The sequence below is a fragment of the Melospiza georgiana genome, chromosome 18, assembly GCF_028018845.1.
Source record: "Melospiza georgiana isolate bMelGeo1 chromosome 18, bMelGeo1.pri, whole genome shotgun sequence".
NCBI classification, from domain to species: Eukaryota; Metazoa; Chordata; class Aves; order Passeriformes; family Passerellidae; genus Melospiza; species Melospiza georgiana.
Genome location: NC_080447.1, coordinates 7,297,221 through 7,322,142, shown reverse-complemented (window position 1 = coordinate 7,322,142; position 24,922 = coordinate 7,297,221). Strand labels below are relative to the sequence as shown.

At 42.8% G+C, this 24,922-nt stretch overlaps 1 protein-coding gene across 11 annotated transcripts in view; it reads right to left on the bottom strand.

The window, feature by feature from the left end:
* Window positions 1-24,922, bottom strand: part of ARVCF (ARVCF delta catenin family member) — a 248,041-nt gene that overhangs the window by 88,713 nt on the left and 134,406 nt on the right. For 8 of the 11 annotated variants that reach the window (XM_058036945.1, XM_058036944.1, XM_058036953.1 and 5 more), the window contains one exon: window positions 6,363-6,401. The exons of the other annotated variants lie outside the window; for them this stretch is intronic. In XM_058036945.1, coding sequence (XP_057892928.1) covers window positions 6,363-6,401 — 39 coding nt within the window. The remainder of the gene's footprint in view (window positions 1-6,362; window positions 6,402-24,922) is intronic. 11 annotated transcript variants of the gene reach the window in all.

The window sequence follows — 24,922 nt, the reverse complement described above, 5'->3', positions numbered from 1 at the left end:
AAAACCAGAAAATCCAAGAAGAATGACACAAAGGCCAAAACTGCAAATTGAACACACTGTGCCGAAAGCAAACTCTGGACAAATCCACTCCATCTCTTCACAGGACAATAAAAAGGCTTGGGATGAAACTGCTGTAACAGAGGTGCTCAGCCTAACTACACAAAGGTTTAAATATTCTCCACGCGTGAACCGCTTCATCACCAGGGAACTACAAAACCACATTTTGTATCATTTAGAAAAATTGCATTTCAACCCAGCTATAGCCTTTGTATTTCCCCTTTTACTGTGCCATATGACCTTTTGCTGCTGATGTCTCATTAAGGTCCACATTTAAGTCTTGCATGATCTATTATTTCTCTTTAAACAAGCTGAGATGCCGATGCCCAGTTTTCTTTTATTTACAGCTGTATTCTGACCTTCTGGAACTCCGACTTGAGTAAGAAAGCCACTCCCATTTTCAGGTGAGCACTAATATTAACCAAGACCATGACAATAAACCTCTGCCAATCACCTCAGTCAAAATGCAACAGAGACAGCCTTCAAAGGTAAGGCACAGAAGTGATACAAGCAGGCACTACTTCCATTTCCACTGAAACCACAGAATAACTCAGCTTACAGAATCAATGTGAATAAGGCTTCTGAAATCCTAAAGAAAATCACTCCTTCCAGTCTGCAGGACTCAAATCATTAATGGCAAATAACTTATGATACATGCTGAATTCTTCATGGCATGTTCAGATGGCACATCATGCCTTCTGTGCATGGCTCCAGAAGGGGAATTGCTCCTGCAATAAATACATTATTCTCTTCACATTTTTCTTGAAGATACTGTGTTATAACTGCAACTCCCTTTCTCACACCCCACAGTGAAACTTTCCTGCAAAGAGAATAATTTACACAATACTGCAATAGAGACTCAGAACTTTTATTCATCTTCATTCAACCAAAGCTTACCAAGAATAAAGAAATCAGTTACATGCAGAGGGTTTTTGCACAACACCTTATCCCTGTAAAGCTCACCACTGCTTCGAGGTGGAACTTTCTCACTCCTCTCACACCAGTATGTACACACAGAGCTCATCCACCACCTTCATCTCCAGGTGCTGGCATCTCTCTATTCCCCTCTAGACTTTATAAAGGCAGCCTCTGCTTTCTGATAATAAACCTGAGGAGATGGAAGGTGGAAAGAAATATTTTGTTCTTTGAGCTCTTGCAATACTTTTTCTTTATTAAAAAAAAAAAGAGAGAGCCTGCCTTTGTGTTCAGACTGCCTGTGGGCAAAGGAAACCTTAAAAGCTAGGCACTTAAACATGAGCAAATTGCAAGCTCGAGCATATTGACTTTAAATGAGCGCTGTGCTGGGTTTTATCCTCTGGCTGCTTCTAAAATGAAGATTCAGGGAGATATGGTACAGATTGCATTCCTACAAGAGAAAACTATTGTTAGCAAGAGACTGTCCTAGGCATCAGAGAGGCTAAAAGCTTGCAAAGCTCAAGGTAGATATCTCAACACAGACAGGTGCCCAGCCAGCATCAACTGTGTCTTCCTTGTTACTGTGTGAGCTGCTGAGGAATGCAGTGAGCCAAGGGGACAGCCAAGGGGACAGCCTGGCACCCAGCTCAGGGGACAGCCTGGCACCCAGCTCACCCCTGAACTGCCTGAACCAGGTGCTTCTTTCATCTCCAAACCCAGTTCTTTCTCTACATCACTAGCCTGGAGCTGTCACAAGCGAACATTAACGTAGAAAAGATGCAAAGGTTTTGTCATCTGCTTTTAGACACCATCATTAAGGATTTTAGGTCATCACAAATTGCAGAAACTGGGACACATTACCCTTTTCAACTACTTCCTCTGTGCTCAGCTTCGAAGCCATTATTTACGATGCTCTTTTTTGCTAAATACACCTCAGCATCTCAGATTGCAAACAGTTGGCAGGTATGCCTAATTATCCAGAGTAAACCACAAGCTGCTGGATAGGGCTGGAACATGACACCCCTAATGAATAATGCTACCAGTAGTTCCCTGCCTGCTAGAAGAACAAAATAACATATACTCATTTGCCTTACTGGAGGCTTCCAAAGCAAAAGCAATGAGATAACAAAACTCTACCAAGTTATAGGAACAGATTCCAGTGCGGTTACTGCATGTGGTGTCAGTAGTCATGACTCTTCCTTTTACTTCTGCTTTTCTGAGACCAAATGAATCCTATCCTGTTGATTTGTGCTTGCATCTCCAGTGTGCTTTAAAAAAGCCAGGCTATTTACAACACAAAGCAACAATCAATTTACCTCCAGCCTGTAAAAGTTAAGTGCAGATGAAACAGCTAAAGACCTTGTAAAATAAGCAAGAAACATAAAGTAACAGTAATTCTTGTTTTGTTAAAGAACAGTGATTTATCATTTAGGGCACATATCTCCTAGGGCTTATTTTGCATTAGACTACTATAGCTTCTGTAATCATCACCATTTCAATTCCTAGCGTTGTATTTCCATCAAAGTAGCTATTTTATATCTGTTTTAATAAAAGAATAACCTTCCCCAGGAGGATCAGACATCCTACTTCAAGACAGTAAACAAAGTTTTTTATTCTCTGCCTATGGAACAATTTTAAACAGTCTGGAAATAATATAAAATTGCAGGGGATGATTATTTCCACTAAAACAGCCTCTCTTCAAGAATACTGAAATCATGTACATCAAATCTGCATTGTCCCCAAGATCTCCTTTGTTCTAAAGATTGCAGTGCAGGCTATTCCAGCTACTCCTTACTCCAGGCTACAGACACATACCAGATTTGAGGGTTTTTGCAAAGCACAAAGGCTGGATTCTACATCAGTGGACATACTTGTCCTCAGCCAACCCCAGCACAGACAAAGCTCGAGTGTATCAGCTTCTGTGAAACACATTACAAGTCTGGGCATAATTAATGGCATTGGACAACAATGCTAATTGAATTAAATGTGGATTCTCTCTCCTCTACTACTCTTTAAGTTACTTGTTAAAGCTTCAATCTCTGCAAAACATGAGATTATTTCTAAGTGCAAAGCAAGAGAACACTGGCTCTGCTGGAGTCAAGCTCAGGCTGATGTTGTGCCCCAATGGTCTCCTTCCCACTCAGGTCTGCACCTCCAGCTCAGTCATGTCCTCAAGCTTTTATTTGCTGAAGGCATGTAGAAAAAGACACAAAAGGCAAATCTGCAGGAACACAGCTGCTGAAAAAAAAAGTCTGTGTTGAGATCTGCATCAGACTGGGACATCAGAGAAGAAGGAAATCACTGATGGAATTTGTAGAACTTGGTGTACTTGGGGTAGACTTTTTCTAGTACAAGATCAACTCCAGCAGCTAAAGACTCTCAAATCTGGTTATCACAGCCTCCAGCCTTGTCAGAGCACCCTTCTTTCACCACAGCCTCAAGATCCCTGCTGTGCTCTCTGCCTTGATTTGTCCTGAGAGCTTTCTGTGCATCTTTGCAGTGCAAAAGCTGGATTCCAAGCTGAGCAGCTCAGGCCCACCACCGAGCCTCTGTCCCCTGAGGGGCAGCAGTTCAGGAGACCTTCCCACTCTTTCTAGTTTGCTGTTCAAAACCAGGTGAGTCCTCATACACTCAGTGCTTGCACTACTGCAGGGCAGAGCACCTTCTGCAAGCACAAGGAGACCTGAAGTTCAGGGACTGCCACAAGCTCTTTCCCCAGCTCAAAAAGCACAGTGAGGTCCAAGTCTTCAGCACCAAAGCACAAGGACATAGCCAGACCTACCCAAATTCTTCATGTCTGGGGAAACATTGTGCCAAAACTGGGATCAAATGATGGCACACTCAAGCAGGGTGGCTCTAGAACAACAAAAAGCACATGGACTAGCCTGTACTGAAACCCAGGCACACATGATGCTGGAAGGGGAGTCTACAATACAGAGAATGACTTAAATATGGGAATACATAAATATGTACTTTGCTGCAGATAAACAAACCTCCATTTAGTAAACTTACTTTTCTGTTTTCTCATGTGAAATAAAGTGTGGGGTTTATATACATAAATATATATATATTTATGTATATGCATGTATACAATGTATTCAGTGCACTTCCATGTGAACCCAAACACATCAACCTATGAGAAAGCCCAAAGCTCTGCTGGAGCTCTGACAAGCTCTCCCCTAAGGCTGGTCAGTTCAGAACAGAAGGGAAATGTTAGCCCCAAATGAAAGCAGGCTGTCCTGGCACGGGGTACCAGAATGAACTCAGCCCCACACCACAATGCACCAACTGTTTCCTGAACACTTACACACTTCCTTTGTCCTCCAGAAACACACACGACAAGCAAGGAACAAATAATGCCAAGAGCTTTTAAAGCACCAAGGTTAAAAGGAACATTTCAGCAACTGGAGAAAACCCTTCACTACAGGAGCTCTGAAAAGCCACAAAGAGGAGCGGGTTTTTTGGGAAGCAGGCATGGTAATTCACCCTTTGAAGGCATCACACCTTTCAGGGAGAGCAGGAGGTGAAGGAGAAGGAATCAAAGGCCAGCCAAGGCCTGGAGCAGCAATATCCATCCCTCAAGTACAGCAGGACACACTGGGGCTCTGTTCAGCCACGCGGTAGCTGCCCATCAACGGGCAAATCCAGCGCCTGCCCCACGGTCAACAAAGAGCCTTTTATGCTATTTTAAACAATCTGAAGTGTCTCAGTTAATGGAAGACCGGGCAATTGGCCCTCAACTATTTCTAATTGACTGGAATGATGGATGAAGCTAAAGGGAAAACTGACCCACTGAACTTTTCCATACAAAGCTAGGAAACTGAAGGAGATTGTAAACACTTTATTAAGAACGAGAAGTGGGAGAGGCAGAATCCCAGAGGCTTTGCCCCTCTCAACCTGCTGTTAAGTTGTTTCAGACTAAGGAAAACAAAGAGCTTCAAGTCTGAGCAACAAACAAAAAATACATGGGAAGGCCTAAACAAATAGGGTATTTTTCCCATGCTCTCCTCCCCTTTCTCCAGGAGCTGTTTAGTACTGCCATGCAAGCTGGTTTTTTGAATGAGAAAGGGCAATTTGTCACTCTGACAAGGTGTCTCTCAGGGCTCTCTATTGCCTTGCCCTGCTTTTCAGATTGACTGGGTGTTAACCACGGATGTCAAGACATTACATCTCAGTCAACTTCAACTGATGGGATGATATGCACTTAAAACTTACATGTTAATCAGTGCCACTACATTAAGGTAATGCTCAGGAAACCACACATGCTCCTGGATTTTCTGAACAAAACCATCACCAGCAGCTTAGCACTGCAAAGGGCAGCAGTGCTGCAATGTGACAGAGCTGTCTGCTCACCTCAACAGCTCCTGGGAAGGAAGTCCGAGGACACACAACTTCCAGATGGGGAAACGGATGAGTAATAGGTTCAAATTCACACCATTTAACTTCAGGCAGCTTAGCAAGGTATCTAAATGCAGGATAACTTAATTCTTTCTTGTTAGTCAAAAAGAAGAGTAGGAGCCTCAGAAAACAGAACTTGCACAGACTAAATTACTTGGACATATCCAGCTCCTGCCACTGATTCCACACAGAAATTATATCAAGTGCTTCAAGGAAGCATTAAAGCTGGAGGATGAATCCAGGCCTCAAAGCCCCAGTGTAAGTACTCTGTGTAGAACCCAGAATAGGACAAGGGTATCACAAGTCATCATTCAGTCCCTTAGTCATAACCTTTTTTCTCCCAGCAGTTCAGCAAGATCAAGTAGTAAAATAGAAGCATAAGTCATTATTTGTAATATGAAAACTATACAGGACAAAAACCCAAAAAGAAAAAAAAAAGCCAAAAAAAACCAAACAAAAAAAACCCCCACCAAAACCCAAAAAAAGAACAAAAACCGAACCCCAAAAAAGAAAGAGCACCTGGCACACAGAGCTCTCCTTCCCTTAACTGTAGACAGCCTGCCCAGTAGGAAACTGAGCAGGAAATTATTGTTTCTCACCAAGATTTGTACAGAGAGTTCACTGCAATTTGCCAAACTACCTCCCAAAGACAAATACAATGGAAATCTGCATGCCTAATCTTTGACCAAACCCAAAACAGATCTGACTTGTTTCCTCTCTGGAGTCTTTCAGATGAACTAACCAAGGCTAAATTAGGGAAATTTTTAGTGGGACGAGGTTACATCATGGATTATAATTTTCCACCAAGTTTTTTCCTTCATCTCCACCTGCTGCCTCTATAGCACTGGCATTAAGGATGGTGTGGAATGACTAATTTTACATTCCTTTCTGCAAGACAAGCATTCAGATTTCATTTCTTCCAGACCCCACAGAGTTTGGATCACAAATTAAATGGATGCATGTGTTACTAGAGATCAAGTCCACAAACTTACATGCACATGGGAGTCAGAAGTACAAGCTAGGTCCTTCATCTAAAACAAAAAAAACAACTGTCAGTTTGGCAGGTGAGAGCAGGTTTCTTTCTGCAGTCTGTGTGTCCCAGACTCTACCCCAGTCACCTTCACACATCATTAGTGAGTTAAACCAAAGCCTGCCAGACGCAGCCAGTTCTAGGCTAACACACACACGCCCACTTGCACGGCTACAAAACTACCTTAGAGAATTGCTTTTAACTTCAAGGCAGATCTAAACCATCCCTGCATTCTTTGAATTACGACCAAGGCTGGAGCATTATTTGAGTGTCCTAGGAGCCATATCAGATCAGTGTTAAATTTAACTCATCTCCTCACCCACCCACAATCTTGCTGGTAGAGCTGAACTACGCCACAAAAATGCTTTTTGTGGAAAAACACACAACACAAAAAGCAAAAAAATGCCAAAAAAAAAAACAAACAAAAAACTTTTCTAATCCCGAGGGAAACAGAACAAACAGACCACTGATGATTGTTTAAGCCTGCATTCCAAGAAAGCTGTTCCTTAAAATAAATTATTTCTCATTCTAGGGAATACAAAGCAATTGACAATAAATCCTATCACCCATCTCACCAGGACTGTGCCTGCCAGGGTCTCCCACTATTAAGCCCCAGGGCAGCTCTGCCTGGCAGGGAGGCAGCAGGACTGTGTCAGCCCAAACAGCTCCCAGGAGATGATCCCTGGTAAATCACTCACTGCTTCTTCCCTCTGCATCCTACCCCATTCCAGCCCCCCACCAAAGCCACGGCCTGCACACGGCACAGCAGGAAGGTGGGAACACCTCTGACCCAGCCTGGCTCCTTTTGCTGGGCAACCCCAGGGAGCAGGAAAGGGACAGCAGGAAAGGAACTGAACTGTGCAGGAGGGCCCTGGATAGGTACAAATCCATTGGAACACCAAAAGATGCAAACAAGTCAACAAAGCCAAAGGCTGCTCTGACTGCTGTAAATCTTCCAAATGGAAGAGATTCCAGCACAAAGACAATTTTCCCAAGTGCAGTGCAGTTACTGTGCTATTTCAACTACCCAAGAGAGTTCACTGATGGTTTGATGGTTTTTTGTCCAGCAGTCTGTTTATATCACACATTTTCTGTTTATTCCCTAAGACTGACCTTATTACCCCTACTTGTACATGGCAGACCTCACACATTGGGAAGAGGGAACTGCCTGTGCTAAACTAGCAATAAACAGTATGGAAAGAAAAAAAGCAAGGAAAAAACAAAACAAAACCAAAAAAACCCACCAAGACCAAACAAAAAACCAACTCCAAAACAAAAACAACAAAAACCAAAACAAACAAAAAAGGTGAGCACTTGGATATGAAAATCCTGCATAAGAACATGTTCAGTTCTCATATCCACCGCTGTGGAAGGATGTGGATGCACTTCACTGGGGTCAGAGCACACCCAAGAGAACAGCCAGAGAACAGGAGGACCAGAGGTCTCTCTTTCACACCTAAGGTCCAGCTGTTAACCTCAGAAGAAGGTCAAGGAGTGATTTGATTACAGGTCAAGTGCCTAAAGGTATAATGGAAAGCTGATGGAGAGCCGTTCGGAGAGAAAGGTTTAACCAGTGTCTGTGGTGAAGACTGACAAGCCACACACACATTTAATTTTAAGACAGCAAGTGTGAATTGTGCAAGTAAAGAAGAAACATATGGAAAAAATTTGCTGCTGAATAGGTTGGGCCTAATTATTTTTAAGAAAAATGTTTCTATTTACTGATAAACCTGATAATGGAGAGGTGCTCACCTGCATGCACACAACTCCTCACACTTGACTGCTACCACACTCTGAAGATTTTTCAGGCTGAGAATAAATTATTTAAAGCATGTGAAGGAATTCTCCATCCCCTCCACCCTCCCCTCAGTAAACTACTTTTTCATGCAATCAAGAGATTTCTGTTGGCCAGAGAAGGGGCTAATGGCACCTGTTCATCTTTTGCCTATGGAGTTGCCTCTCCTCCCACCAGTGAGCCCCTTCTCAGCTGTCAGTAGCACTTCAAGCAAGGCCAAACTGCAAACCAGAGCACTGTGTCAACTGAGAAACCACTGCCCAGGAAGGACTGTGTGTCCCATTCCCAGCCTTTGCTGTCTGCAGCACAGCTCCAAAAACCTGACCTGCCAGCACAACTGGAACAGCTGTGGGACAGCAGGAACCAGGAACTGAAGGGGAAAAGAGGAAGGATGAGCACCCTTTATCCAGGCACTGTCACCTAGAAAATGAATGGGAAACCACTGGCTCCATTCAGTTTATAATAAGAGTGCTCAATATCGACAGCACCCATTCAGCAAGGACTGCTATTACAGCATGAATCTCAAAAAGGAAAAAGTAATTTAAGCTAAGGTGGAAGTCACTTGCCCAGAGGTAAATACCTTCACCAGCAAAGTAAAATAGCTCTCAATTTCTTAGTTAAATGTGTTTAGCTTTTTCCATTTGTCATCAGCTCTGGCTAATGTTCCACATACTTGCTGGAAATAGGCATCTTTCTATGACCACTCACTCCTCCTGGCACTGTGTATACAGTCAGCTCTTCTACATTAAAGCACTGGAATTGTAAAATCCTATCACGTTTGCCAAGTGTTCAATTATTTACATAGTACCTTTTTATTATTATTTCTGATGTGTTTTTATTTGGGACTTTACAATGGAATTCAAATATGATGAATACTGAGACATGATGCAGCCCAAGAGTCAGCTTTCTGGGCAGCAGTCTAAATCACTTTTAAGCAGGTTCTCAGAGGGCTTTTGAGATAGAGCCATTTCTCAATTAAACAGACACAGATCAAAACAAGAGATCAGGAGGAAATTAAGGACTTGCTATTAACAACCATCAGTCACAAACTAAACTCATGCTCTGAAGGCTGCACTTCTCTGCAGTTGGCAAGACAAGCTGTTTGAACCTAAGGACAGGACAGCTGCACTTCCCTCCCACTCCTTGTTATGGTTTTATGCCAGAAAACAGAATCTTTAATTTTTCCAGAGAAGCCTTGCCAAGCTGAGGCTGCAAATAGGATATGGTGTGTTACTAAACTCCTAGGCAGCTTGCTCATAGCCTGGCCAGAACCACTCCAAGTTCCTAAATCCCTCCATGCACCCTGGCAGCAGCGACAGCTTCCCTTTCACACAAATGCTGTTCCTCTGTTAGATTCCTTTTGTAAATCAGGCCTGCACAGGCCATGCCATTTTCACCTCTCCTGGCAGAGAATGCAGCACCCAGGTAGGTACCCCATCTTGACTCCTCTCCTTTATAGGCTTTCCTGTGACCCACCTCCACTACTAAAATTTTGGCAGAAATAAACCAAAGTCCTCCATAAAGCATTAGCTGTACTGGAATCATCTATACACACAGCTGTCTTTCCTGGAGTTCAAATGAAGCTGTTTTGTTTTTCTCCCAATTCTTTACAAGGAATCAATGATAAACATTCATCCCACCCATCTTTTTTAACAGCAAGACAGACTCAATCACTACAAATCCAGCAGCAGCAAGTCCACCACTCACTAGGAACACCCTGCCATAAAAACTGTTCCTGCCTCAGGACTCACCCTGAGCACAGCACTGGGAATATTCTCAGAAACACACACTGGCAGGGTTCATCCCACTTTGGTTTTCAGCTTGTGGGTTTATTTTTTTCCCAAGAGAAAGCCAATGTCTTCTAATTCCTTCCCAGAGTCTCCAGCAGCAAAAAACATCTCCAAAAGTGCTGTTGAACCCACAAGTCAGATTTGCTGACTTGGACTAACCCATCACTCAATTATATTAACAAATTGTTAACAAATAAATTCATCTGACAGAAATCCATAATATTCTACATCTCAGTTTGCTAAATCAGGAGTATTGCAGTTAGTAACAGATAAGCATATGCATGGAAGATGGTAAGTTTGGCAAACAGTTGCAAAAGCAATGCTGCAGCCTGAAGAACGCCAGAAAAAGAGGAACAGAGGAGAAAAAGCATTACAAAATGCATGAGTCTATCCAGGGAGGGCAAAAGCAAACAATAAAGCACGTCAGGGAAAAGGGAGGACAGATAAAAATGAGAAGAGACTGAACCCATAAATGAGCAGAGTGTCATGTGGAAGCCAAATCAGTGGCTTTCACATGAAAAAAAAAGTGGCAGGAAAAGAGAAGGAGGGGAAAAGTATGAAAGAAATATTTCAGTTTTTAATTCCATCCTGTTAACAGTGCTTTTGTTCACCACATAAATCTTCTGGCGAGCAGTAGCTCCCTCCACACAGGGCAGTATATTAAGATTCTTTATTAAGGCTTTCCAAACACCATAATGTCATTCTTTGGCTTTTTATGTGGTTTGCCTAGACTATGTTTTTGTTGCTAAGCTCTCATTAGATGTGTATCTTGTACTGACAGGGAAGAGATTATAAAACACAAGAAACCTGAGCACAAGCCCAGTATTTGATTTGACACAAGTGAACACTCAGGCAACTGCACGATGCCCTGTGTGTGACTTGGGGACACTTCTGGATCAGCTCAGCATGAACAGAATGGGTCTGAACTGTCCCATGGTGGTGTGCAAGTGATTAATTCAGGGAAGGACAGAAAGGGGAGGAGAGCTCAGAGCCAGATGTATCACAACCCATCTCCCACATCAGGAACTCCTGTGCCAGTCCCAGCACTTCCAGCCCCCAGGCAGGACAGCTCAGAGCTCTGGCTGAGGACTGGCAAGAGAATATTGCCCCAAGCAATGAATACCAGGGAAGCACAAGAACAACACAACACAAAGATGGAGCCAAATTAATAAATCTTGCTTACAAGGGATGACAGCACATCAGGAAGAGCAAATGTACCCATCTAGTTACCCGGGTGGAAGACAGAGATATCCATCCTGAACAGCAAATTGTGTCCAACACCATGAACACTTCACGCCCCACAGGCAGAAAGCTAGTCTGATTCTACACTTAATTAAATTATCTGTGTCAACAGTGACCAAACACATCAGCATTTACAGCCTCCCACCATTTATCAGCTCACACACGCAGAAATTAAACTGACTCCTGAACAAGGAATCATCAGCAACTCTGATCGCAGGAAAAAAACACAGAAAACTAATTTTTGCCAGAAGTTTAAACTGAGCACAGTTCCATTTGCAAAATTACATGAAACCAAAGTATAACCTTATCATTCACTTCACAAAAGCCACCAAGTATATTATAACAGGCTGTGAGTACACATCTAAAATGTGTTTAGAAACCCAGAAAATAGACCACATAATGTGCTCTATGTACCCTCAGCAGCAGACATTGCAGCTACTCTTAATCCCAGCTTTGTGAATCTGGTAGACATAATTCATTGTGCTTTTGGAGCCATAATATTTTGCAAAGCACTGCAGTTTGCTGGCTTACAAACCTGCCCTGCCAGCTCACTGTGTAGAAAGATTTCTGCTGACTTCACCCATCATTCAGTTGCACTCATCAGGGATTAGTATTTTTCTCTGCTAAGGATACAGGCTGCAAGTACCAAGCAGGAAAGGTTACCCATGTGGCTGGAAAAGACAGGTAACATTTTGATAAGTAATAAATACACAGTGAATGAGCACTTAAGGGGCACTTGACTGTTTCTTCCATGAAGTTCAAGTAGCATATTTAAATATCAAATGCTTTAGAAATTTTACTTATTATTAAATATATAATAGACAAAATCTTTTCATCATGCATTTTATACCATAACTTCTCTAAGAGGAAGTGAAATCATCAGAGAAGCCTTTACATTCTTTACAGACTTTCATGAAAAAAATTCTTCTCTTCACAACTTCACACCTGCACACGCACCACAAGAAATAAAACCATTTTTTAATGGAGAGTATTTAATGTAATGCTAAGAATCTAAGAAACCATGAAGGTAGCAAGCACTTCTGGTCCAGTCCTCTACCACTAAGGTCACACCTCAGCACTCTGCCAATTCTGAAGCACTGCCATATTTTGCAATGAAGGTGGTTTTCCATAGTAGGCTTCTGTCTTCACACTCAGTGGGAAGAGAAGCAAATTTCAGTACAAGTCTGTATAATTAATCTATTGGAATTTTACATTATTAAAATGGCAACTTTTTAGAACAAAAAGAACAAATCAGTGAGTGAGCTGCTTCAGGAACATCACCTTCACACCTGCAGCAAAAATCCCATGGCAGAAGAGAATATCAGTGAAAATAACTTCTTATAATATTATGCAGCATTTTCCAGTTTGAGCAGTCAAGCAAGTTCAAATGGTCAGCGGCAAAAACCTTTAGTAAACCATTTGGATCTTGATTCTCCTAAGAAAGTTTTACAAGAGAACTAATTAATTATCAGGAACAGGTGCAGAGATGTTGAAGTCTTCATCATCAATAACCATGGCTCCAGCAGAAATGTTCACTGTTCTTACCCTCGGAGCAGTATGAATGTGATGACAGAACAATGGATTTACTTCCAGAAGAACACGAGTTTGTGGAGGTTTGGAACTCAGGTGAGTTGCCCTGCAGGGTGTATGAACCATCCAGCCTGCCCTGCTCAGCCAGTGCAGGGCACAGAGGATGCAAACAGCTGCTGCACTGCAAGAGAGAGGCTCCACAATGCCCTGGCCACCCCACAGCAGCTCTGTGCAGGTCTTGCCTCAGGACCCCAGCAGCTGTCCCAGAGCTGATCACTGCACTGCACACAGGGCTGAAGGAGCTCCACACAAAGAGAGCTCAGCCTGCAGAGCTGATGTGTGCTGCCATCAGGGGTGTGTGACAGTGCTGGTGCCTGAGCCAGCTCCAGCATCAGCTGCAGGCTGCTCTCCCTCCCAAAGCCTGCCAGCAGCAGCCTGGGGGAGGCACTCCCCAGCCCATCAAGAAATAACAAGTGACAATTCAGGAAAGCATGTTTGCTATCCATTCATGCGTGCAAGCCCAATCTTGGGCCAAACAGTGGATGTGCTAAAAGGTTTTCCCCAGAGGAAATGTGTTTATTAATTAATATCTACTGAATTAATTGGCTCCCCATATGCTCTGCTGTGCTTCTAAGACTGAAGCCCTGTTGTTACTGAAAGGTGTCAGGCATGGTGACTACCCAGGAGGTTCATCAGAACACTTCAGTCAATCTGAAAAACTAATTTATGTTTTTGTATTCATCAAATTCACAGTGTATCCACCTGTGGCTGAAGACATGGAAAGCACATTTAAAATCTCCAATCCATAATAATTTTTTAAAAGGCCAACACACACTCTTACTTCAGCCACAAGTGTGATACACAGCAGAAGCTGAGGAGGTGCTGAGCTGAGGCCATCACTCATCTCTTGGCCCCTCACCAGCAGTAACCTTGGCTGTTCCTTTCACACACTGTTACATCCCTTACACCAACCTGTTCTAGCAACTGCTGCCACTACTATCAAACCAACCTTTACATCCATCACATTCTCTCCCACACCCTTTCGCCAGTGCAGGAAAGGTATTTTTGGATTCTGACTACATTTGGCACAACTCTGTTCAATGACACAATTTTTCTAATGTTATCAATCTCTCAATGAGACACTATTTAACACATGTCAGTGTCAGCTGGCAGGGACCACAGCTCCCGTCATTCCTAGTACTCCAGCACTCATCCTGCACCAGCCTCTCTGTGTAAGCTCAGACTGTAGCAGCTGAAGAGGGAGAGCAATCCTGCAATTTCCCTCTTTTAAGCACATGTCACCACAGGCTGTGCATCCTCATCTCTGAGACAGACAATTTACTCTCCAAGACATTCCCTCTCCACTGCAATGCCACCTCTCCTAACGCCCCTGGATGCACCCACACAGGGCAGAGGCCAGAAAACCCTTTGTCAGAGTATGGAGGACAAGCACTCATTATGGCAGCCTTCCTAGCAAATTCAGAGACCTTTGATGTTTATTTAGTGCAGGTCTCCAATTTCAGCATTCCCTCACGTATGCAACACCCACTCAGTCCAATTCAGAAACCTGAATATCAACAGCTGTAATTACCACACCCAGTGGCGAACTCAGGCTGCAGCAGCAGCATCCCTGACACAGGCAGTGCTGCTCACCCTGGCTCCCTGGCAGAAATAGCCTGAAGTTGTCTCTGCAATAGAAAAGGAGTGTCTCAGCTATATTAAAATACTGTGCTCCAAGATTTTACCACTGTACCACCACACTGCAACACACTGCTTACTGCAAGCTGGGCAGGCCCAAGGACCAGGCATCTGACATCATTCCGACAGAAACTGCTCTCACAGACAGGTCTCAGGTGCAGCCATAATGCCATTATTTAATTCCACATGGCCTGTGCTCAGCCTGCAGTAGCAGAGGGGGGGAGAGCAGTCCTACAAGCACCCTCTTGTAAACACATTTTAGCACAGGCTTGAGCTTCTTCAGCTTAGAACCTCAAGAAAATGAAGCTGAAGACAGCCTAAATGTACAACCTCAATTCTACTGCAGGAAATGGTTAAAGTATATCACAAAAGAAACATTTATCAATATAAACAGGTGTAATTGTGATCTGTTCAAAACAGCTTCCTACAGAGGAAGATGGTCATGCTGGTAAGCAGCAGCGAGAAGCATAAAATCATGTTCCTAAATCAGAGGCCTTGTTAATCATTTCTTTGCAAGTACAAAATAACTAGAACAAAAATTAAAGCTACTTTCAGATAATAACATCCTCTGCAAGGCAGGCTGCAAATAGAGTCAGCAGGATCTGTGCTACCTGTCTGGCAAACATATTTTCACTTGATAATGGGCATATGACAAGCAAGACTTCTGAAGTGACCCATGTAAAACAGCAGTGCACAACACTGTGCTTACAACACTGCAAATGGAAAAGGTGGGATGATTCCTCCTGTCTGGGAGAGCTGTTTCTGAAAGATTTGCAACATGCCACATGGCAACACATATAGCACTTCATCTTTCCAAGAGATGGCAAACCTCTCTTAAAGCAATGAACTGCTCCTCTTTAATTCAGCATATCTGCCCCACCCAATGATTAAGTCATTTGACAGTTATTTTAGGAGGATATATTTCTCTTCCAAATGCTAGTAAAAGGCATACAACAGTAAAAAAAGGTAAATGTTCAGTTTCCAGCCACTCTGATACAGCATAAACCTACAGAAAGGAATTGGAGAAGCAGTAACTATGCACAACAGCACAGCAGCATAACCTCAATAAGCCCATGTGTACAGACTGTTCCTAGAGACAACTCTTTGCTCTTCAAGGATTCAGGCTTGAAGGGATCTTTTCCATGCACTTCACTTAGTTTTGGTTCACTACCCTGCATGCAGATACAGAAGACTTCGTAACACATTTACTGCCCACCTGAAAGACATTAATGATTAATTTCCAAGCATATCAACTGTACACAGCTTCGGGCTGCTGGGCTTTCCTTTTTCCTCTGTCTCTTCACTGCTTGCTTTGAAGAAAAAAGAACAAGAATATCACGCAAAATCCAGCTAGAGATATTAAAACATTGCAGTATTTTTCAGTCTCAGCAGAATAGCTGGGGAGTCAAAGATTTTAATCAAAGGATTAGGAAAAATTATTTCAAATACACAAAGTGCATGCCAGATCAAATCCTGTCTTCTATCATACAAGGTAACTGTTATCCAGTGAACTAATTTGCAAACATAATTTTATCTATTTATTAACTAAATCAGACTAGGTGAGAAGATGTGAAGATATGATTTGTCCTGTCAGCTTCACCCTGGGAGCACGGCAACTGAGGATGGAGGAGGCACCTGTATGAGGTCCATGCTGAAGTGGGATCTGCATGCAGAGACAATTCAGTTGATGGTGAAAGATGAGATCCACAACAACTCCTGCCTGGCGCTTTGAAAAATGTCCCATTTGTTCTGTCATGTCTGCAGAGCAGCCCTGGGGAGTGGCTGAGCAGAGCCCAAAGGGCAGCCTGGCAGAAGCTCCAGCTCTGAAGGCACCCAGAGGAGCTTCTTCCAGTGGGCCACGAGGAGCTGCTGCAGCTCAACTGTCCCAAGGTGAGAGCATCAGCCAGAGGGAGGGGAATTCACCTAGCAGGGTCTGGGAAATGGGGAAGAAGCCACAGCTACATTTGAATATATCCCTAAATCCGCATTTGGCCATCGGAGGAACAAAGACATTTGATTTAGATTTACCTCGCCTATCTGCTTCTCTGTTCTTGAAGGTTCTTCACAACAGAGTTAAAGGGAACTTCCTGCAAAGATCTCCCCAGACAAGAAATGCTAGTAACTTCTTGTGAGATATAAATACAGCAAAAGCTCTCAAAAAGTTTCTGAGTCCAACTTTTACTTTCCCAGTACAGGCTGATCAGATGAGTCCTTGATGTCTTTTGTAGCTGTACTTTACCTGGAGGCTGACTGTGGGAAAGGTACAGCCACAGCTTCTCGGTGTAACTCCTGACACAAATACTGTCCTGAAGGAAAAACAATGCTCTTTTGAAATTAAATTAAACCACTAGCAAAGCAGAGCAATTACTCTGGAGAGAAGCCACTTTTAATAATAATAAAATCCATGCAAGGACAACTGTAATATATAAAATTTAAACTTAAATATACCACACAGACCAGCACATCTATCCAAATGCATCTGTCCAAATTCACAGCTTTTTTTCTTTGACATTAAAGTTTGCAATGGGAATTCAGGAGAATATGCCAAAAACCTTTGACCATTTTATATATGGAGCACAGAAAAAAACCTGAAGTACAAAGAAAAAAATAAAACCAAGCATTTTTAGGGAACGTGCTTAAATGCCTTGTTTCCTGCCTGAAATTTGCCTTCTGATAAAGGAAGTCCACTAAGCCCAACTTTTTTCCATCCAGTTGCTCTTCCAGATCTTTGAGATGCTCTGGGAATGGTGGGAGGTAACAGTCTTAGCAAAATCTAGCCAGATGACCAGGGCAGTACCAAAAGGGTGAAGGGTTTAGTAAGGGAAGGGCAGATGAAAACACACACCCTCCCCATGCAAAAGGAAACAGGGAAATAAAACTGCCTTGATTGATATTTCTGAAGAACAGTCCACATCTAGGGATTTACTAATAATGTTCTCCCAAGGCAGGCTTTGTGTGACAGCTGATTTTGTCTCTCTGGTAACACCTTTAAAAAAAAAACCATTCCAGACAGATACACAGATCATTCACTCCAAGGACTGATCTGCACAGTCATGGTCAATGTCATAAGTCTTTCTCCCTTTGCTCTTAAAAAAAAAAAAAAAAAAAGAAAAGAACGAGGGAAAAATCCCATCTGTGACATACCTTAGAGCATCAGAAACTCGGTCAGCTTTTGCAGTAATCTGATTCACCCCTCTGGCTGCCCTTGAATTTTTACACAAGATCCAAGCCCTGCACAGACAGGATGCTGTACTGCAACAGGTAAAAGAGAAAACCTGCAGAATTGAGGTCAGGGGTCTACAGCTCTGGTGACTGCTTTTCTTTTTCATTGGCAGAGGCAATAGGCTACACATGGTGTGTGTGAAAGAATGAAAGCTAAAGCAAACAGCTTGCAAGTCTTGTTAAATTATCTGTACTGAGTAAGAACCATGAAAAGCACACAACATAGAAAGAGATTATGAAGTACAGTGAAAAATGAAAGATCTGCAGTTTGGGGCCAAGTCACAGAGTGTGAGGTATCTGGAGTCCTACAGCTGACCAGGGGTTGCAGAAAGAATCCATGAGCATTCCAGGGTAAGCTGCTCTGCTGACTGATTACTTGGGGCTAAAAACTAGTTGAGGAAAAAGAATCAGCAGCACAGAAAATGGCAAAAATGAAGACAGACTTCTAAGTATAGTCTAGCAGTACCTGGAATATTGTGCTACAGACGTGATCTAATTAGACAGTAAGCCAAATATCCACATTTCATGACTTGATGATCTATTGTATCAAAGACCCTGAGAATTTTTTGACATTTCAGAAAACTAAGACAGTATTTTCAGAAGTTGCATGTGAGTCACTGATGAACTCCCTCTGAAGGAAGCAGACCATTGTGCTGTCTTTCCAGCAAAAGCCACAGTGCATTTTCTGTTTGTGGTGTTTAATCATTAAAAAGAGAGGGGAGGAAAAAATCCTTTTTGCTAGGGCTCAGATAATAGTAGAATGAACTACCTCATTCATCTAAATAAAGTCAGCTCTAAACCACGCAATAACCATTTAAGCGCCTGCTTTGTTAATTATTTGACTGTTTATCTAATTCATTATGAGCATGTACATAATAAGCTCATTCAGCATAAGCCAAGATCAGAGAGAGAAGACACCCATCCAGCCTACCCAGCCTTCTGCCCACTGGGGGTCTGTCCCCTGCAGCCCTGCCCAGGTTTATGGGGTCCCTGACCCTCTTGAGAATGTTCAGTCACTCCACAGCTCAATACAGCACAGCTTTGTGAAAGCTTCCTGTCTCTTCTACCATCATTCTTCCATAGCCTTTGCGTGGATTTTGGGACGGTTACCCTTAACTTTCCAATTTATTTCAGGAAAAAAAGTCACCTTCCAGCATGAACAAGGACAATATTCCCAACGGCAGAGAACAGGTGAATTGTTTCATTATTAACCCACTTCCCTTTTCCTCCTCACCTGTTGCTTCTGAATTATTTTGCCTACAGCTGCAACAACTGTTCCTCTGAAAATCAGGATGTCTATAAATGCACAATAGAGCTCACCTGGGAAACAAGGGCAACACACCTTCAAGAGGGCACAAGGAATTGCACCTGCACCTCCTACACGACCTCAATTATATCCTGCATCCACTCCCTTTCAGAAAGGCACAGCACTTTGTGATTCCCTTAAGAAAAAGTACATTTCACCTTTCTATGCTTCATTTCAGTTTGGCATTTATATAGCTCAGAAGATAACTACACCTTTTTCTGGTGATGTTAGCATATGATTAAGTGTTCCTCAAACAGAGGCACTTTTCTTGGAGATGGTAATTGAAGTCAGCACATGGACTGGCCTGAGAGGCTGCATTAGCAGTTCAAACACTGCTCTCCTGCTTCTGAGGAGTGAGCTAATCTTCAGGTGGACTACAATAGCTGGAGCCTTGGAGAAAACCAGAAATGGCAACATGTCTGGGAGCCTTTTTCTTGGTAGACAAGCCCATCACAACATCACTCCAAGTGGCAAAACACAACTGGAGCAAATCAAAACAAAGCCCCAGCCACGCTTGAGTTCCTACTGAGGGAGTGGTGCTTTCCTCAAGTATTTCCAAACAGCAGTCAGGGTGGGTGGGTGTGGGGAGTCAAAGGCTTCAGTACAAACTGTTTATTGAAATAATTCCCTTTAATTGCCTCCCTCACAGTGCAGTTTTTAGCCATGGAATCACTTGTGGCCCTGGGAAGGGGCAAGTATGTACCATTTGTGACTGCAATTAAAGCAGAGTAATTAACCAATCCCTCCATTTCTGCAAGAAAAGCTTCTTAAGCTGATAATGAATTTAAGCATTTGAAAATAGTGAAACTGATTTTCCATGCAGCAACAGCATAGGAACTACCAAATGCTTTCTTCTTGACTGTTCGCTGAGCACCTGAAATGATGCAGATCATTACTTCAGCAGGCACCAGGGCTGTTAATCTCAAGATTTACACAGGAGGCAAAAACTTACATTGCAATATAGCCACAGAAGTTCAACTGTACAATGTATACAAATTTTGTATGAAACAACAGGCTCTTCTTAGAAATTACAGTAATTTGGGTGTGAGAAAGCAAAAAGACTTAAACCTGCACAAATATTGTTAGGACTGCCAGGGTGAATTTACACAGCACACCAACGGCCAATTAAAAACGTTAAACAAAAGCCAACCATCTTGGTCTGTAAATTTTTTCCTCCCAGCTGCTGTGTAGGCACATTATTTAGAGCAGCTGTGTTATTAAGAAAAAGAAAAAAACTGAAGCAGCTCTTGTGCACTTACAAAATCCTGTGCAGAACTTTGACCCTGCAGTGAAGGGCTCAGCCTGTGTTTGGGCCAGCAGAACTTACTTGACTTGTGTCCCAGATTTAGCCCTGAGAGGAAAATTCATCTCCAGCAAATCTATTGAATGAATGTGGCATCATTTGAGTCAGGAGCCAAGTCTCATACAACTAAAGCACAATTAAGTATCAGGCAAGCAAAATGTTTGAAGGCAGACAAGCTTCCCACTTGGATGTTATAAACCAGGATAAATAACCACAATGACAAGGGCCAAATTTGAATTACAACTCCATTACAGTTAAGCATTTAAGCATAACATACAGTTACAGATTCTCAGCCACTTCACTTCTCAAAACTGAGAAAAAATGTGCTCACTTCCCATTCTGCAGCTGGGCCGCTGCACTCTGAATGCTGCATCAGCAGCACTGGGTAGTGTCAAACTTTTCCCTTGCCACCCACCCCTGTGCCCCAAGAGCCATTCTGATCTTTCAAAAGCTGTTTTTCCACAACCTCATGGGATTCACTTTCTATTTCTTCACACCTCACTTTAAAGATCTTATGGGAAGTTGAAGCAGTCTAACTCTGGTCAACACCACAGCAGCTGCCCTAAAATGGAAAGCCCAGCCTGAGTTGCCATCACTTGGTGATGCAGGACACCTTTCATCAGGAAACTCACTGAGCTATCATCTATACCTACATGTCTCAGGCACAGCTCTGCTCAATCCATGGCTGTGCAACAGCTCAAATGAAGGAACACTTTGCCTCAGCTGGGAAAAACACATCAGAAGAAAACAGAAGTCAGAGGTAGGGAAAAAAGCCAACTGGAAGCTTTTATTATCCTTTTTATTGAGTTCTATACTACTCTCCCCAATCTCTGAAATGGTTCTGGAACTCTCACAAACACATTGAATAGACAGAAGCATACAAGAGACCTTGTCCCAGGGGCACAACACAGAATTGGGTCAGGAAACTGGGAAACATTTGACTTGCTCAGGCCAACACAATAAGGCAAAAAAATGAAGTTTTGATTGGAATGTGGCCATGCTGGCTCAAAGCAGTTATCTCCTACACCAATCTCAGTACTGATGCCTTGAACAACAGCAGTATCACATTCCGTATTTTGAAGAGGACATGCTTGGTTTCATCCTCCACACTGCACATACACAGTGTCCCTTCTCCATCCAGCAGCAAAGAGGAAAAATGTTTCATGACCTTTTCCTGAGCTTAACTGAAAATCACCTGGTGCTTGTCAAGAGAAGCAAGACCAGGAGTGACAGAAGTTCATCTAAGAGCAGGCATTTGACCTTCCTGTCCTGCAATACCTGAGTTCACCCACCCAGGTACTGCCATTCCTGTGACACCGTGCACTGAGTATGCATGGGGTCCTGAGCCCCCACTTCTCTCCATTTAGATCAATCCATTTTGAATACCACAAGTATCTTAATATAAGATGACTTCTAAAACAGTTAACCCTGCACTGCTTTTACCTATTCAAAAATTTACTGCTTCTCTGCTGCTAGAAAGAGTCAGAGACAAAAATGCTCAGATCTGCTCCTACTCACAGTCATTCTATGACATCCTTCTTAGTTCTTTTTCTAAATTTTTCTCTCCCAAAAAAGGAAAGGAGGCAACATTTATTCCCCCAAAATTGCTGAAACATGACAGATGAACAGAGCAGTGTGAATGCCACAGAAGTGCATAAACACAGAGGTGCAGCACAAGGGTGGGACCCTGCTGGGACACAGCCTAAGAGCCATTAACACCATGCAGGGCAAACCATGTTTACACAAAGCCTGAGGATACACATCTGGATGGCATTGACAGAAGTGACCTTGAGACAAAAGCAGGGATATCACTAGCTCTCCAGTATTGCAGGAGATGTCCCAAGCAAATAAAGGCCTTGTTTCCATTTGTATTATACAAATTGAAATAATTCAACCACCTTCCAACAATATTTTGAATTTCACAATCACTACCTTCTCTACATCATGGGAAATTCAAAGCCAGCATTCATTTTAAAGGCTATGTATTTCATAGAGGAAACTGAGGCACAGACTGTCCAGAGATTACTCCCCAGTGCTTCAGTGCCCCCAGTCATCCTGAGCTTATGGCACACTGGTGGTCAGCAACAGCAGTTAAGTCCAAAGTCCATCAGTGTCTGACAAAGAGACTCCTGCCTCTTCCATCATCCAAAGAGAAAACTCTGGTTCTTTAACTTTTCAGGCCATTGAAAAGCCCAGCTGAAAAAGTTTAACCTTTCTGTGTGGCAGATTTTGTGAAATGTCCCACAAATGGAAGGTTGCCTCTGGAACTCATTTATCAGGAATTTCAGCAATGCTCTACACAGATGTTGCATATCACTTTAGGCTCCTACTAAAAGTCAAAATGTTGTTGAACTCAAACATGAAGGATTAACTCCACTGGACTTTAAACTGCCATGAACACTGACTGTAATTCCCTCTCAGGACAATAAGAATATCCCAACATCCAACAGTGAAATGACACAACCTGTAGGCTGCACTTTGTCCTCTTCCCCTCACACTTTTTTCCCCACAATTCAGCTGAAATTCACGTGTGTTTGCTAAACTTTCCCTAGGCACTCTAGATTCTAGTCAATCTTCTTAAATTCTCAACATCAGCTACTATTTCTGCAGAGGTCCTGATCTCCTTCAGTATTTTCAACAGCATTTTCTCTCTGGTTCCTCACTGCCCACCCTGCCTTAGCATCTGACACCCAACATCCATCTCCTCCAGTATGTGCCTGAAACACTCAGACTCCCATTCAGTAACTGTGAAAAGCCTCTTCCACCATGAGCAGCAGCCATTTCTTCTTCACCTTTCACAACAACCTTCTCCAGATGTCAAATACAACAGGAGCTCTGCCTCAGAGTTTTTATTACCAATTCCCTTTCAATCAAAGGCACTGGGCCAAAATAAACCACCTCTTGCAACCTGCTGTCCATCACTGCTATTCTAAGCATACTTGGCAGTGTATCCTAGGGATTGCTCATTTTCAGGGATGTATATAGGGAACACGATGACAAAGTGAGACTCTTGACTCCTTCAATGGCATAACAGAGAGCCTGAGAAACAGGGGTGTACAGAAACTGCCCCAATGGCATCCATCAATAGAGGCACAGACACATGTTTATCTTCTTTACAAGAAGCTTTTCAAGCTGTAAGTGTTATTTGTAGAGCCTCAGTTTCAATGCCAAGAAGCCTAATCTAAATTTTTGCTGAAGTTGCTATATTAATAGCAGCTTCTTTCCTCCTGGGAAGTATCAACACAATCATCTCTTGGACTCTTTAATAACAAAGGAAGGCAAAAAGCAAACTACAAAGGAGAAAACAACCCAGCTTAGAGAAGTTCTTATTTTTTAGCTGACAAGCAAATGAAAACTCCATATCTACAAAGGTGGAATAAGCATTTCAGAAACATATTTCTTATTCCTACATGGTGAGAAGTCTTTTCAAAAGGATTGAAGTCCCTCAGCTCAATCTTAACATTAACATGAACTCTTCAAGTATTTTCTGCTCTTGCAGATCATTCATGTGATTTTAGAAAACCTTTTTCTCAGAAAAGTAAAAAAAGTTTTTTAGTCTCCAAACTGAAACCAGCTCTACATACACTCATGGGTGAAATCCCTATTTCTTTATATGGACAGTAAGAAAAGTGAGGCTGTTGTAAGAGGTACAAATCCTGTAGCAATGTCCCAGTCATGTGAATGTGAGCTGGTAAACTCATTTTAGAGCACCATTCTGTAAATGTTCTTGTCTTACACCCAATTTTGACTGTCTTTTGTACATACACACTTCTCTTACAAAGCCTCTTCAGTCCTTTCTGTGGCTCACCAGCTCACTCACTTTACAGAGGTCATTCTGGGGAAAACTGCTTTTTCTTTTCACCCTGGCTGCTGATTTCTATGCTAATTAATCAATAGACGAGGCTCACTACAGGCCATCACTCGTTGTTACTGCACAGCTCACCACAGCGCTGGTGTGTCCATCTGCTGTGCTGGTGAGGCTGGCTGGTGGCACAGGATCTGCTGGCAGGCTCCAGGGCAGGCAGCCAAGGAGCTGCTGGCCTTCCAGCAGCATCATCCTTCTCCCTTAAAATGCCACATCCTTCTCCCACAAACACACAGCAACTGCTGCTCTCCAGCTGAGCCAGCCAAACTGCTCCACTACCACAGCATGAAGATGTATCTTGAGCTTTGAAACAAAACGTTTTTGCACTTGAAGGATGTCAGGGGTTACCTACAGAAACCTGCCCAAGTATTTCCCTGGGTTGTCAAACAGCCAAGCACAACAGCAGCAGTCATTCTGACAGACTAACGGGCCAGGGACCAGCTGTCTACAGCAGAGCCATTTTCTTGGTCAAAAGAGGGGCTTTATAAGTAAGTTATTATGTAGTGATTGAATGATACCATAAACCTTCTTTGTTTTAAAGCTGATTTGATGTAGATGAAATAAATCACTGGGTAGCCCCAGTTTTACTGGGTTAATCACTTTTAAGTTTTTTCCCTACTTTACTGGGCAACATTTTCAGACGACCTCAAGTTCTCCTGATGCCTGGTATTCCTCCCACCAGCGTAGGCAGAGGCACATCTGGAAATAACACAACCCTATTGTTTTGCTTAGAGTAACAACAACCAAATAGACCTTATGGAAACAGATTTC